The sequence below is a fragment of the Schistocerca serialis genome, unplaced genomic scaffold, assembly GCF_023864345.2.
Source record: "Schistocerca serialis cubense isolate TAMUIC-IGC-003099 unplaced genomic scaffold, iqSchSeri2.2 HiC_scaffold_1401, whole genome shotgun sequence".
In the NCBI taxonomy this organism is placed as follows: domain Eukaryota; kingdom Metazoa; phylum Arthropoda; class Insecta; order Orthoptera; family Acrididae; genus Schistocerca; species Schistocerca serialis.
This window is the reverse complement of record NW_026047627.1, coordinates 2,447,870-2,463,027: the sequence shown is the minus strand read 5'-3', so window position 1 is coordinate 2,463,027 and position 15,158 is coordinate 2,447,870. Positions and strand designations below refer to the sequence as shown.

Here is a 15,158-nt window from a genome sequence, read left to right as displayed (position 1 = left end):
TACCTCAAACTACTGGCTAGCCTGAAACCCCCCATGTGCACTCCACAAGTACTCTGCTATCCGATCAGCTGCTTCCTTTGTGTAGTGCACCCCTGTCCTCAAATCTACCCATCTCCGATTTTCAGTTCACCTTCCCAACCACTGTTACCTTCATTCCCAGTGCCTGACCGAATGTCGATAGTTTCATCCCGTCACACTATCTGCATGTGTCCGTACACAGTGAACCGGTAACCCACTCACAGTTCTGATGACAGATGTGGAGTAGCAAACCAAAAATCCCCACTCAATAAACATCGTGGAGTAACAATACCGTTCCTCGAAAACAGCTCCAGTTGGCTACAAGTCATGTTCAATCATCCTGCATAATACTTTATCCTGATTGTGTATTTTACCACCCTGGCCGTGATCTGTCCTACTGCCTGTCGCTGTCCGAGAAATCCTATAGCACATAATTTCGTTCCTCACACTAACCACTGCCTCTCCACAGCTATTTACCCAGATCAGTTCCCATGATGAACTTAACTGTAGATGTCGGATGATCACCTTCGTTTCAAAAGACCTAGTCCATTTCCCAGACACACTCATCCCAAAGTAGCTCCCCTACCGACATCTTCAGATATAACTGCAAAAGTCTTTCATCTAATTGATAGCAATCACGACTGAGTCTAATTGTCCATCCTAATCCATGTTCTCCACCTCCATAGTTACCCCACAATAAGCCACCTAAAAGACTCCAACAACACCGACACAAGACCTGTGGTGCCTGCTGGGAGCTTGCCCATTCCCACACAGGAAGCCACCTGGTCACCCTCCATAGTGCCAACGTATCTCGTACACTACTCCATTCCACGACCCCATATGTCAACCACTCGAGAGACTATTCCGCTTTCCTCCCGCTCACAACCTCCACTATTTACGCTCTGTACTACGGACTGATTTAAACACACCAACCACAGGACAAAATAAAAGAACGATGGCTATCCGCTTCCTTCCCTCATCGCTGCTTAAATTTTTCCTCCATCTATTGAGATGAACATGACTTGTGGCCTCTTTTCCTCACCGACTGGATGCCAGTATCTGGACTAGAGTCGCTACTACATGGTATTACCGTAATTTCTCCCGAAGTGTTTTTTTTTTTTTTTTGTCCCGAATAAGACGAGGACACGCTCACTTTTCGTGTTAGGTTCCACATCATTGTTTGCACAAATTATGAAAACTTCGGAAGTGTCTGTAACCATCAATACTTTCTCTAGTAAATGCAGTAACACCGTTTATTGTGTCAGTTTTCTCCGCTGGTCTGTTACGTAATACGTGGCACATTTTAAGACACAATGCGAATCAAAAAATCGAGGGCTAAAGGAAGTCAAAAACCTTTGTAAATCACGAGTATCTTTAACCATGTCCTTCACTACTGTCTATTAGTGCTAGTTCTTTACTCCATTTTGAATTATATGATCCCTGTGTTTTCTATAACTTTAATGAATACTTCCATGGATAAAAGTGAGATAAACTCCAAAAAACCATAGTGAGTACGACAGACATTTGAGTGTACACTGGTTTATACCTGATTGTCAAGTTCCCTGGCCCGTCCTTGTCTTCTTCCACCGCGTAGTGCTCCACCTGTTTGCTGGCGAATTGCAAGTCCTGTAACCATCCGGTTAATTTCGTGCGCAGCATCTCTTTCACACGTTCCATGTCCTTAATCCAACCGTGGAGTTGCTGATCACTTGCGTTGTTACCCTGAGACACACAGAAAATAGTTCAAATTACTTTCATAACATCCACAAGCAGCAGCCTGTCTTAATATACAGTTACATGTAGCACTATTACATGACACTGAAATTACTGCCAGCGCATGAGTGTAGTACATTCAGTTTTGTACAGGCATAAAAACATTAATGCACAGCAGATGCCTAGTGGGGCTTTATTAAATAAATACATTTCTCAAACTGTGACATCAGATTAGAGAGGTGCAGATATTTCTTGGTAGTTGACATTACAGACGTCTGAATGTATGAATGTATACTCCCGTGACGATGTATCCAACTGAAATGTTCTGGAGCTGCCAGCACCGTCGAGTTCCTACGTGTAAAGCCACATGGCGTGGCTGGAACTCTGACGAGATTCTATTCAAACTTTTGAACGATTTTCGAAAATAGAATGGCCAGACTGTTGACAAATCCGTAAAAAACCTACTCGTTACCATTGCTGTGAGAGACCTGAACACATGTTATGACCTTCTACAAACGCAACGATAGACATCAGCCGCTCCATATCTGAAACATTGTCTGCACACACGAAATGTCAGTTTGACTCAAAATTTTGTAGCGTTTGTCTGTTGCCTGGCTGATCGCTTTTGCCGAAAATTTGCGTTTGTTGCTCGTCATCTAACACGATGTCGTCTGTATCTGAACACGTCTCGAATATTGCAGATTTGAAGGAATGTATTGACTGTCCGAGCGTTAAGATCGTTTTTTCTGGACCATTTTCGGGTACGAAGTTCACATTTGTGTCACATATTAAGGTCTATGTTACTTTGGCGTTGTAAAATTCGTAAGCTTCTAAGTCAATGCAATAAAGATACGGCCATTTAAATTATATATTTTGATACTCGAAACATCACTCATAAAATCAATATGGTGCTCCCTGTTGATTTAGAATCATGACATTTTGAAAGAAGCCAGATTTCACAGTGCAAATAAATGAAAAAAATCTTAAAATCCATAATTGGTAACTATATAACTCTAGAAAATACTTTTCGTATTATTTTTTATCAGTCTGCCTATTTGTCTGTCCATCTGTTAGGAATCTTTTTCTCTGGATACGTTCTGGGTATCATGTTCAAATTATGTCACATACAAAGGTATACGGACCCTTGGCGGCGTAAAAACTGTAAGCTTATAACTGACTCCAGTCAACAGATACGGCCGTTTATGTCTCGTGTTTTGATAATCGAAAACTCAGTCATCGAAACCTATAGGGTGCTCTCCATTGACTTGGAATCGTGAGATTTGGCAACAACTAAGTTTTCCGGTACAAGTAAAGCAAAAAATCGGAAACTTGTCAACTTGTAATTATATCACATAAAAATGTCGTTTTCGATTTTGACATACATTGTATTCATCACCTGTTGAAAGTATAACATACGAACATTACTGCATCCAAACATAAAATGTATATTGTATTCATGATTTAGTACGTAAACGGAAATATGTTATTAAATCTTCTCTCCCTACATACATAAATTAAAGTCCTCTGCTTGCTTGTTCTTGTTTGTTTGGGCTGGGCTGAGGAAATAACGAAGAATTTCTGGACCGATCTTGGTATTGCTGGGAGCAGTGTCTTGCCAGTAAAGTTACAGAGTCTCGATAACAGGCAAAAATCATTGGGAATCTCGATTCCCAGGACGGGGAGTTTGTACAGAACCCTTAGTGCGTGAGTCCCTCTCGCACTTTCCCATTCTGTTTTCCTTTCTTCTGTCTACCCTAGCATCACCCAGTATGTTGTTGTGGAAGGTGAGTGCTCACCACAGACATGGGTGCCGTCGGGAGAGTCTGAGGGAAGTGGGACAGAACTGCTCTTGTTCTCTGTACGTGGGGTGCCCAATCCTTTTGGGTCACACTGAAACAGGTGACAGTGGTTCCACAATAGATTATATTGAGGTAGGGAACCAATACTCGAAAGTGCATATTTATTGTGTTAAGGAGATACACAGCAATAGATTATATTGAGATAGGGAACCAATACTCGAAAGTGCATATTTATTGTGTTAAGGGCATACACAGCATACACCACCCAACAACAATGTAGCTCACAGCAATTCTTCAAAGCAACGACTGTCAGTCTGAATGAATGCATGTATTGCAATGATGCCTGCAGTTCTTCACACCCTTGCAAAGATCTCGGGTGTCCGTTGTGCACTCGAACAGTAGCAGCTGATAAACACTGTACACAACTGACCACCAAACGGACCTACTGTGCACAACTGGGCTCGTAGCACTCAAGCATCGCAGTGGAGCATTGAGCTCTATGTCTGCTTGTGTCAATCCAGTATCGTTCACAGCGCTGTACTTTCCAACTTCATACAGTTTGTATTGTTTGTCGATGAGCCCTCATTCATCCGTGATGTTGTTTTCAAAAACCAAACAGGCAGATCTACAATGAGGACAACACCCACGCCACCCATATCGGAGGCCAACAGCAAAGATTCTCAGTCAAGGTATTTTAGGGCATTATCCAAGATCATTCCACTTTGATGTCAATGTTTTCAAGCACCTGAAGAATACTCACTCTCATTGTAGGACTCGAAAGGGGGGTCCTCTCTGATGGCCATTGCGATCGCTGTATCTTACAACGCTAGACTTCATTCTCTGAGGTTATGTACGAAACACCTGTACATACAGCTGAAGACCTGCTTGCCAGGGTCCAAGCTGCCCGCCTCCTGGTACAACATTGTTGCTCACGGGCGAGGCCTCCACGACGAGTGCGGCCGCTTCATGTTTAAAGATGATTAAAGGTGTAGCTGTTGTCACACACATCGACTCAGTCTGTGTCTCGACAAGTTTCTACACAGTTGTCACTTCCGCCCAGCTGCTCAGAACAATAAAGTGTGACATGTCTTGGAAGACAGTAGCGTGATTGACTCGATTCCACTATCGCAGTAGCCGCCACGATACAGGAATGACCTGTGAGGATATGCTGACGTCACTCCGAAACTGTGATCACAGAGAGAGCGTCATGCACGTCAAAGGTCGTGAGGTGGTGGTGGTGGTGTGAATGTGGGATATTTTCAAGCACTCTGCCATCCTGAATTTGGAATCATTCAATTGTATGTCAGTCAGACACCTTAGGCAAGCGTACGGTGGTGGAGAGAAAAACGGATTTATTTGTGTTGCAGATATGTGCAAATATATTCTTAATAAAAGTTTTGTACTTATTTAAATACTCCCGAGCTCATTTTTTACAGTTCTTTTGTCAGCTATGTTTATTTACCAGGCGACATCTACACTCTTTTTGGAGAACTGTCGAGATGATTTCCCAAGTTTCTGCAATGTGTCGCTGAAAACGTAGCCGATCAGCAGCTACATGCAGCCAGCATATTCCATTTCGTGCGTTTCTGTCACAGCACAAACCCACTCGTTTATGTGGAAGTTGTTGTTCTTACGAGAAATAAACCCGTTTGTGCTGCCTTGCGTCCCCGCTTGGTAAGTAATGAGAGTAGTAGCAAGTTGAGAGGGGCGTGTTCAAATGTGTCCCAACACGCTGGGCACTGTCGCAATGCGCTATGTGTAAGTAATGTTAGTGGGGAGAGAAGAAGCGTGATGAATTGCCACTTGAATTGCTGATCAGCGCACGCTGCGTGGCTGAACGGTTTTGTAAACAGGCGCCAGTGGCGACACCTACAACGTGCTGACATGAGGAAAGTTTCCAACCCATTTCTAAAACCCAAACAGCAGTTGACTGGCGGTGCCTGGTGAAACGTTGTTATGATGCCTCGTGTAAGGAGGAGAAATGCACACCATCACGTTTCCGACTTTGATAAAGGTCCGATTGTAGCCTATCGCGATTGCGGTTTATGGTATCGCGACATTGCTGCTCGCGTTGGTCGAGATACAATGACAGTTAGCAGAATATTTTATTTATTTATTGATTTATTTAACCTGGCAAGATTAGGGCCATGAGGCCCTCTTTTACTTCTAACCAGGCATTCTACTTAATTTACATTCATATGTTTTAGTAGGTATGTTAAACTACATCTAGTACAAAAAGTGAAATAAACAATTACAAAGGTACACCTGGAAAAATACATACATATAGGGTTTATATTCGTAGATCATAAGTACTGTTATAATTAGACATTATCGAAGAGACAGATTTTATATAGGAGTGCTGGCAGCAGGGAGTACCGACGACAAATACATGCCGCTTCAAAGAGGATCACACCACTTCCTGGATTCACAACGCTTCATGCTCACGTCTCTTTAGAAATTTGCCGAACCAACGCGTCCTGGAGATATTCTTAGCAAAGGGAGCCACATATCTCGATGATGTAGAGTTTGAAGAGTTTCAACTTGTGACGGAGAAGGGGTCTTTCCAAACGAATATCTGGATTCTCTAGTAAACTAAGAGGCATTTCCATAATGAATGCAAAGAACGGGCAGTTGGTGAAGGAACGGCAGGACTTCGGCATCTCTGATTTATCAGAACATGTAAAATGATGAACACGAATGTACATCTGACCGGCAGCATCTTCGAGAAGTTCTGTAGCATATGGCTGAGATTTCGTGGGATGCCATGTTAAGAAAGACACAAGCCAGCAGCGAGTTCTTGACCAACTTTGAGATGCATGTCTTCCTGGAACATGCGGTCCACAAGTGACTTTGCCAATGTGTGCGCAGGTATGCCAAGGCAAATAGCTTGCAAATAATCGAGGGGGAGTACAGGTTGTCTGACGATTTCAGTTTCATCCTTTACCTGGATGTAAACTGTTTCTCAAAGCAAACCATGCAACAAAGTCTCCCTTTTCAAGGGCTCTCATGGATGTCCAAAGCGGAAATCACCAGACTGAGGAAAGAGATCAAATATGTGGCTGCTGGTGCTGGTGAGGGATATGTCCTAGAGGTAGAGCTGGACTATCCCACAAGTCTGCATGACAGACACGGTGATTTGCACAGCCTGAAAGACTTTCACGTTCAGGGACTTCAACAGGTGCCTCCTCTAGGACATTGGCGCTGCACCACAAATGCTTATCAGGAGACATTTCGATTGAGGTTATATACTGAGGTATATACTGCAATCCCAGCTGGAAGCAGGGGTGTCCTATCACGATCACAAGTGGTTCATCGGGGGGCATAGGTGTGGAAATCTGCTGCACCCAGACTATTTACTGATGTGTCTGGGTGGGTTTATTTGTTAGTAAAAAGGTAAAAAGGTGTTCCATTTGACTGGGTGTGTGTGGAATACTTTGAAGAGCTGTTTCTCACAGTTCTGAGTGTATGTTTGAGATTATGAATGTTTCATTGCACATTGCGTGCGTCCGTGTGTGTGTGTGTGTGTGTGTGTGTGTGTGTGTGTGAGAGAGAGAGAGAGAGAGAGAGAGACAGAGACAGAGTATATATTTCGTGTGGAACATGTACAATATGTTTATGGTGCGTGCATGCGTGTGTGTGTGTGTGTGTGTGTGTGTGTGTGTGTGTGTGTGTGTGTGTGTGTGTGTGTATTGTTTTTGAGCTGCCATTGCTGTTGCTGTTGCTGTTCTAAGTACAGGGTGTTTCAAAAATGACCGGTATATTTGAAACGGCAATAAAAACTAAACGAGCAGCGATAGAAATACACCGTTTGTTGCAATATGCTTGGGACAACAGTACATTTTCAGGCAGACAAACTTTCGAAATTACAGTAGTTACAATTTTCAACAACAGATGGCGCTGCGGTCTGGGAAACTCTATAGTACGATATTTTCCACATATCCACCGTGCGTAGCAATAATATGGCGTAGTCTCTGAATGAAATTACCCGAAACCTTTGACAACGTGTCTGGTGGAATGGCTTCACATGCAGATGAGATGTACCTCTTCAGCTGTTCAATTGTTTCTGGATTCTGGCGGTACACCTGGTCTTTCAAGTGTCCCCACAGAAAGAAGTCACAGGGGTTCATGTCTGGCGAATAGGGAGGCCAATCCACGCCGCCTCCTGTATGTTTTGGATAGCCCAAAGCAATCACACGATCATCGAAATATTCATTCAGGAAATTAAAGACGTCGGCCGTGCGATGTGGCCGGGCACCATCTTGCATAAACCACGAGGTGTTCGCAGTGTCGTCTAAGGCAGTTTGTACCGCCACAAATTCACGAAGAATGTCCAGACAGCGTGATGCAGTACTCGTTTCAGATCTGAAAAATGGGCCAATGATTCCTTTGGAAGAAATGGCGGCCCAGACCAGTACTTTTTGAGGATGCAGGGACGATGGGACTGCAGCATGGGGCTTTTCGGTTCCCCATATGCGCCAGATCTGTTTATTGACGAAGCCGTCCAGGTAAAAATAAGCTTCGTCAGTAAACCAAATGCTGCCCACATGCATATCGCCGTCATCAATCCTGTGCACTATACCGTTAGCGAATGTCTCTCGTGCAGCAATGGTAGCGGCGCTGAGGGGTTGCCGCGTTTGAATTTTGTAGGGATAGAGGTGTAAACTCTGGCGCATGAGACGATACGTGGACGTTGGCGTCATTTGGACTGCAGCTGCAACACGGCGAACGGAAACCCGAGGCCGCTGTCGGATCACCTGCTGCACTAGCTGCGCGTTGCCCTCTGTGGTTGCCGTACGCGGTCGCCCTACCTTTCCAGCACGTTCATCCGTCACGTTCCCAGTCCGTTGAAATTTTTCAAACATCCTTTATTGTATCGCTTTTCGGTCCTTTGGTTACATTAAACCTCCGTTGGAAACTTCGTCTTGTTGCAACAACACTGTGTTCTAGGTGGTGGAATTCCAACACCAGAAAAATCCTCTGTTCTAAGGAATAAACCATGTTGTCTACAGCACACTTGCACGTTGTGAACAGCACACGCTTACAGCAGAAAGACGACGTACAGAATGGCGCACCCACAGACTGCGTTGTCTTCTATATCTTTCACATCACTTGCAGCGCCATCTGTTGTTGAAAATTGTAACCACTGTAATTTCGAAAGTTTGTCCGCCTGAAAATGTACTGTTGTCCCAAGCATATTGCAACAAACGGTGTATTTCTATCGCTGCTCGTTTAGTTTTTATTGCCGTTTCAAATATACCGGTCATTTTTGAAACACCCTGTATGTACACACTGAAAACTTCTCTCTCTCTCTCTCTCTCTCTCTCTCTCTCTCTCTCTCTATGAGTTACTAATAAGTGTTTAATAGACATTGGAAATTAAAAAATTACCTTATTCACAAAAGAATGTGTATGTTGTAATGAATCAATTACGAAATAACAAAACTGTTACGTATATAACAAATACGAGAAAAAATGGAAATTAAAAAGCTTTCAGTTGTTTTCACAATACAGTTGTTCTTCTTTTTCATATTTTTTGAATGAAATACCTCCTTTATCAGTTTTATATTGATGGCAGGAGCCAGAGAAAAATAAATCCTTTTCGAATACAATATTTTTTAAATTTACACACATACATACATGGCCGACCGGTTCTAGACGGGATCGCGATTTATCGCCTCCAATTCGTATTTGCGTAAATAGAGCTTTGCGGATGTGCGCCAGGAATACTGCACGCGTTTACGTGTGTGTGTGTGTGTGTGTGGGACGTGCGTCACGTCCTCGCTGTGACAGCGTGCGGGTATCGATCAGCGGGCAGCTAACATCCCGTTTGCGGTCTGAGCCGCTTCGAGCTTCCGACAGCCCGGCTGTGGGCGTCACAACAACACAGGGCGAGGGAGGCCAGCGAGCGACACGGGCCGAGTCCACACAGTAGGGGGCCCGGCGTACGGACCGGCCCAAAATCACTGTAGTGGTGACACGTGGCTGCAGTCGACTCTTACCCGTACGTCGATAAGCAGTATAGAAAACGAAAAATAAAATTCAGAATTTCCCTCGTTGTGTAGGAGCAGTGAACTGGAAGGTGCTGCACACTTTTGTATCGGCACCTTCCAAAACGTTGAATCCGTCGTCCTTGCTATAGCGCCACTGCGCTTTCTGCCATCTAGACCTAATCTATGCCGGCCAGTGTGGCCGAGCGGTTCTAAACGCTTCAGTCTGGAACCGCGCGACTGCTACGGTCGCAGGTTCGAATCCTGCCTCTGGCATGGATGTGTGTCATGTCCTTAGGTTAGTTAGGTTTAAGTAGTTCTAAGTTCTAGGGGACTGATGACCTCAGAAGTTAAGTCCCATAGTGCTCAGAGACATTTGAACTATTCTGACCATACATAGATACATATTTGTGCACAGTATTATGTGAGAGCCCAGTTACCGGGGGCACAGGGTCAAAATCGTGAGCTGCGTCGTTACCTGGGCCACAGCACACCCTGCCGTACTACTCTGCAGGGCTGTAGTGAAGAACCACGAGAGGAATTATCTCGAATACGAATACCTCAAGACTGCTGCAGCTGTCTGAAGACTCAAGTTTCATTCAGAAAGCAAAGTGTGTCTTTAAATTGAAACTATCTGTACAACATTGGTTTCACGGAATAACTTTTCGCAATTACACTTTTCCTAAGCAGGTGCAGTGTATGATCAACGAAGCGTAGCTGCACCGCAAATGTAATAAAGAAGAAGTCCTTTAAACATTCTCGCAAGCTGTGAGGTACTAACTCTACAAAATATTGGATACGTATCAGGTAAATTGCCTTTCCTGCAGTGAAATGCATAGATGATGGTAACGAAAACAAGATGCAATGACAGGACATGACACGATGTCGGCAGAAACCATTCTTAAATACGGAACCCGCAACTATCAATCTTTGAAATTACCATCCAGCAAACATCCGTAATATTTATAGGAAAAGGATTTAATCTACTCAGAACCTTTTCAGTTGACTAAAACAGGTATCGCCTAATTCTCTTCTCAAACGATCGAAATTGAGACTCACACGATACTTTAGGGACTGGCACGTTGCTACATACGCCACAAACAGTTACACAAAGACACAGATCGTACTGCGTCCTTTTGCTTTCCATGTATACTACTTTCAGAATCCAAACAGTCATAGTGTGCAGTGGCCATTCTATGTGTTAAGGTTGGGTTGTTTGGGGAAGGAGACCAGACAGCGAGGTCATCGGCCTCATCGGATTAGGGAAAGATGGGGAAAGAAGTCGGCCGTGCCCTAAATCAGAATGGCCGGACACGGGATTGAACCGTCGTCCTCACGAAATGCGAGTCCAGTGTATGTGTTAAGACCACATAGCTTTTATTCTCGGTAGTGGGAAAATCACTGGTGGTAGTGTTCATAAATCATAGACAGAGAATTCAGACTCGATAATGGTTCGAGTTAGGCCACGAGACACTTGCAGAAAGGCTAACGACTAAGATGAATGCTCTCAGAAAGCAGCATCCGGTTTCAGGTTAGTCTGACAGAGATTTTCATTGGCCTTGACGCATTCACTAGATATTCCGCTTGTGACTGTAGTAGCACAGTGCCTTTAACAAAGCCACTCGCAGACGCAACACGCGCTAACTGGTGGACCTTCATTATAGTTGCGCGTCCTCTGTGGCTGCGGCGGCTGGGGCATTGCCGTGTCACACGGACAGTGCTGGCTGGCAGTGGTGAGCACAGGGGGCCACCAATGGCGTCGAGCCACAAGTGTCAGCTGCGCTATCGTCTGGCCATGGAGTCGTAGGAAATGGTCACGTGAATGTTAAGGTGGAAGACGTTGAACAGTTGTGTCGAAATGTATGAATTATGTGGTATGTATACAGGTTCATTACGAGATTTGAAGTTGACGAACCTCCATGTTGAGCATAAGTAATTTTATAGGCCTTCCATATGGAGTAGAAATTCTTAGGAAGAGAAGACGCCGATGGAGACTTGAAATGCCACACTGAGACTCTAGACCACTCTCCACTAAATATGAAGCTAACATGCTTCAGCTTGTAAAGCAGGATTGGGTGCAAAGTTATCTGGATCTGTTAAAGAAGTAGCTAGCGCATACGAGAAAAGAAAGATACAGACGATTTTCTTCTATCTCTAACCATTCCGAGCTTAGCCTCCCTGTATCATAGCCCCAAAAGGCTCACAGAAGTAGAGGTTGGTTCAGAATTTTTCCAGAAGGTTAGTATTAGAACTGTAGAGCCAAAGATAGCTACAGTGTGAAGAAGGTAATCTGGGAAACAGTCTCCAAGAACTGGCCAGATGGTGTGTGTCATTTTCTCACCCCCTGTACGTAGTTTATAAGAGGAGGAAAAAACCCCACTTACCATTCGTTCAAATGCGAGGGGAACCAACAGCTGCGAGGTGTGCGTCGCACCGAGTGAGAGCAGCTGCGCCAAGTCCCGCCAGTAGCTGGAGAGTCGTTCCCGGAAAACAGCCGCCTGGGCCTGCAGCTCTGCACAAGACGGGAGACGACGGACTGGTGAACAAGCCAGTGGATCAGACTTCTGTAGAAGCACAGCTTTCACTTTCTCCCACACAAAGTCTATGCAGGTAGCATTTACCATTTGAAACTGGATCAATATACAATGTCAGTAATCGTATGAGTTACAGCATGGACACCTTGACCGGACGTTACAAAGCTCATATTCCAGCGACAAATTTAAAGAGCACTTCAAGCAAAGAGAGAGGAGTACCATCACCTAACGTAGATCCAGTAATAAAAATTAACCTAAGGGTAGAAGTATCAAAATACCTAAAGAAGTGGAAATATACAACTATTTCAAAAATCACCCACACAGCTTGCCCAACAATAAGACAGATTTAAGAAATAAGAGACCTCGAGATAAATTCCAGTCAGTTTTACGTGCTAATAATAGAAAGTAACATAAATGAGAATACTTAGTTTGGCTATTTGACTTTGACTTACTGACAAGCATAGGACGTAACGATTTGCACAGAATCGTGTCTATGCTGGTTTTATAATATGAGTAGTCTTTACTATGTTTCCCGTGAGTTGTATGATATGTATGGAAATGAGGAAGAATTATGTCCACTCATAAACGTTTTTATATTTAGGATGTATTTATTTTAATATAAGTAATATATTTTAGTAATTCAGTAAAAAATTGAATAAGGTGTTTTGCAAGTGTAGCTGAAAAAGCCATTCTCGGCCTAAACTTTCTAAGGAGCATGGAAATGTATGACTACATTTGTACTGGTACAGTACGTTACATATTAACAGTACATTTTACAATTACATGATGATACACATAATGTTCTGTAATGTGTGACATGTATCCCATCACATGTTTTTATCTATTTTTTTGTACTCCTTTTTCTTTTTATTTGTCCACCGGATCAATTCATGTACGAAAGTTGTTCTGAATGCGATTTATGCCATTGTGATGTTAATATGGTACAAAGAATACATATGTAAAATGATATATATATATATATGATTATTACTGGCATGGTTTCATGAGCAGCCAAGCTACTGTAAGCCTTTGACGATGGATACCATACGTACTATTACGCCCTATCATGATAAAGAAATGTCTTATCTTATTTCTTTACATCAAATGATTGTATCGCAAACAGAATGGCAAATTCCGTTAACGAATGTACACACGATATTAAGATACTCTGGTATAAAACGTTTACTGTGGCATGTACAATCACTGCTAAGGGCATAGAAGAAACGACTTGTGAATATGTTCCCCACCAACCGCCTCAGTTGTCGTATAAACATCATGAACAGTGATTTGAGGAGATTCATGTTAGTGATGTTAACATCAGTAACAATAAATTTACCTTTGCCATTGCTATGATCCTTACGCTCATCTAAAGTTGATGTACACTCGGAGGTAGGAGACTCGACATTCAGAGACAACAGTGAGATATACACACGTCAGAAGATTTGTAAATTTTGACACCTCCAGTGGCCCGATGCAAGTGATGTGCTGTTTTTAGCATTTGTTGTAATATAACTGCCTCATGTATGGGATGATAGTGGCGTTCTATACATGCCATCTGCTCTTCACCTTTCGGTTATTGCTGTATACCTGTATAAAGGGCACAGGATCGAAAATGTAGTCGTGAAAACAAATAATGTTACAGTTAATGGCAAACACAACGTCTTTAAGAAAAATACTGCGTTATTTTTATGCCCGTGCCAGATTTTTGGCATTTAGTTCTTATGCGAGCCTATTTTCAGTACAGAAAAGACATTGCTAAAGATGGAGAATGATGTGTGTACACGATGTTTATTGCGTTCCTAATGCTATTGGAATTACTAAGCGGCAAATCGCAAAAGAGAAAGTCCAAGGAACGTGCATCTTTACGACTTTGTAAAAAAAAAACTAATCATCGGCATGAGGGACTTGAGAGCATCGTACCGACACATTACACTGGCATCTGGCTGTAGGGCAACGACTGCAGAATGTGTAGCCACGGGTTGGGAGAAGTTCACCAGCCATCACAGACAGACCGATGTAACCTGGGTTGAGATCTGTGGCTACCACTGATACCACACCACAAGCAGCATAGTGTAGGGCGTTCTGTGGTGTTCAGCGGCGGGAGTCGCTTTTGCCTGTGGCGGTCAGGTCGACGCTGCTCTGTCCTCAGGTGGCCTCGTGAGACGTCACGGGAAGCAGCGGTCGTCGAGGGGCCTACCTCCCCAGCCCACAGAAACAAACGGGGGTTAGGAAGGCTCGCCATCAAATCATGTGGAAGGCATGTGGAAGAGCTCTTAGGAATTTCGAAAATTGTTCAGAAATTTGGAAGCCAAATTATTATTCAAACTGGTTCTCCAGATAAACAATCAGTATCTCTTGAAAATATCATTCACATAGTTCTTTATGTTCAAGGACACATAGGTGCTAGGACATCCGCACAATTACCTAAAGAGCTCTCACACTCAAGTTGCTCACAAGAATATGTATATAAGAGGAAAAAGTAGATTGAGAAAGTGCTAGATGACGATCAATTTGGTTTTAGGAAAGATAAAGGCATCAGCGAAGGACTTCTCAGTTGGCGATTGATGATTAAAGCGAGGCTTAAGGAAAATCTAGGCATGTCCGTAGGATTTGTAGTTAGATAAAAATCGTACGATAATTTAAAATGTTGCAGGATTTCCGAAACTCTAAGGAAAATGGGTGTAACCTCTAGGGAAAGAAGGGTTACGTGCAATTTGTACATCAAACAAGAGGATAAAGTAGGAAGACCAATAACAAACAGATTAGGTTAGGAAAGGTAAAAGACATACATCTAATCGCCCCTACGATTCAATCTGTACATCGAAGAAGCAATGACGGAATTAAAAATGGGGTTCAGAAATGGAATTAAAATTCATGTTGAAAGGTTATCAGTGACAGGAATAGCTGATGTCATTGCTGTTCTCAATCGAAGTCAGAGGTAACAGTAGGAGATGTTCAGTAGAATGAACAATCTAATGGATAGACTCTATGAATTAAGACTAAACCAAAAAAAGATTAAATTAATGAAGTCTAGCAGAAATTAGATCAGTGTTCAACTTGTCAGAATTGTAGACGAGGATCAAGACGAACTGAAAGAATTCTGCTACC

The 15,158-nt window shown here is 43.2% G+C and overlaps 1 protein-coding gene across 1 annotated transcript in view; it reads right to left on the bottom strand.

Annotated features, from left to right (window-relative positions):
- The window catches only part of LOC126442697 (uncharacterized), a 40,194-nt gene that overhangs the window by 18,470 nt on the left and 6,566 nt on the right, over positions 1-15,158 (bottom strand). Inside the window, exons 2-3 of the mRNA XM_050090746.1 lie at positions 11,901-12,146; positions 1,565-1,740 (exon numbers count right to left, since the gene is read on the bottom strand). Of these exons, the coding sequence (XP_049946703.1) occupies positions 1,565-1,740; positions 11,901-12,146 (422 nt within the window). The remainder of the gene's footprint in view (positions 1-1,564; positions 1,741-11,900; positions 12,147-15,158) is intronic.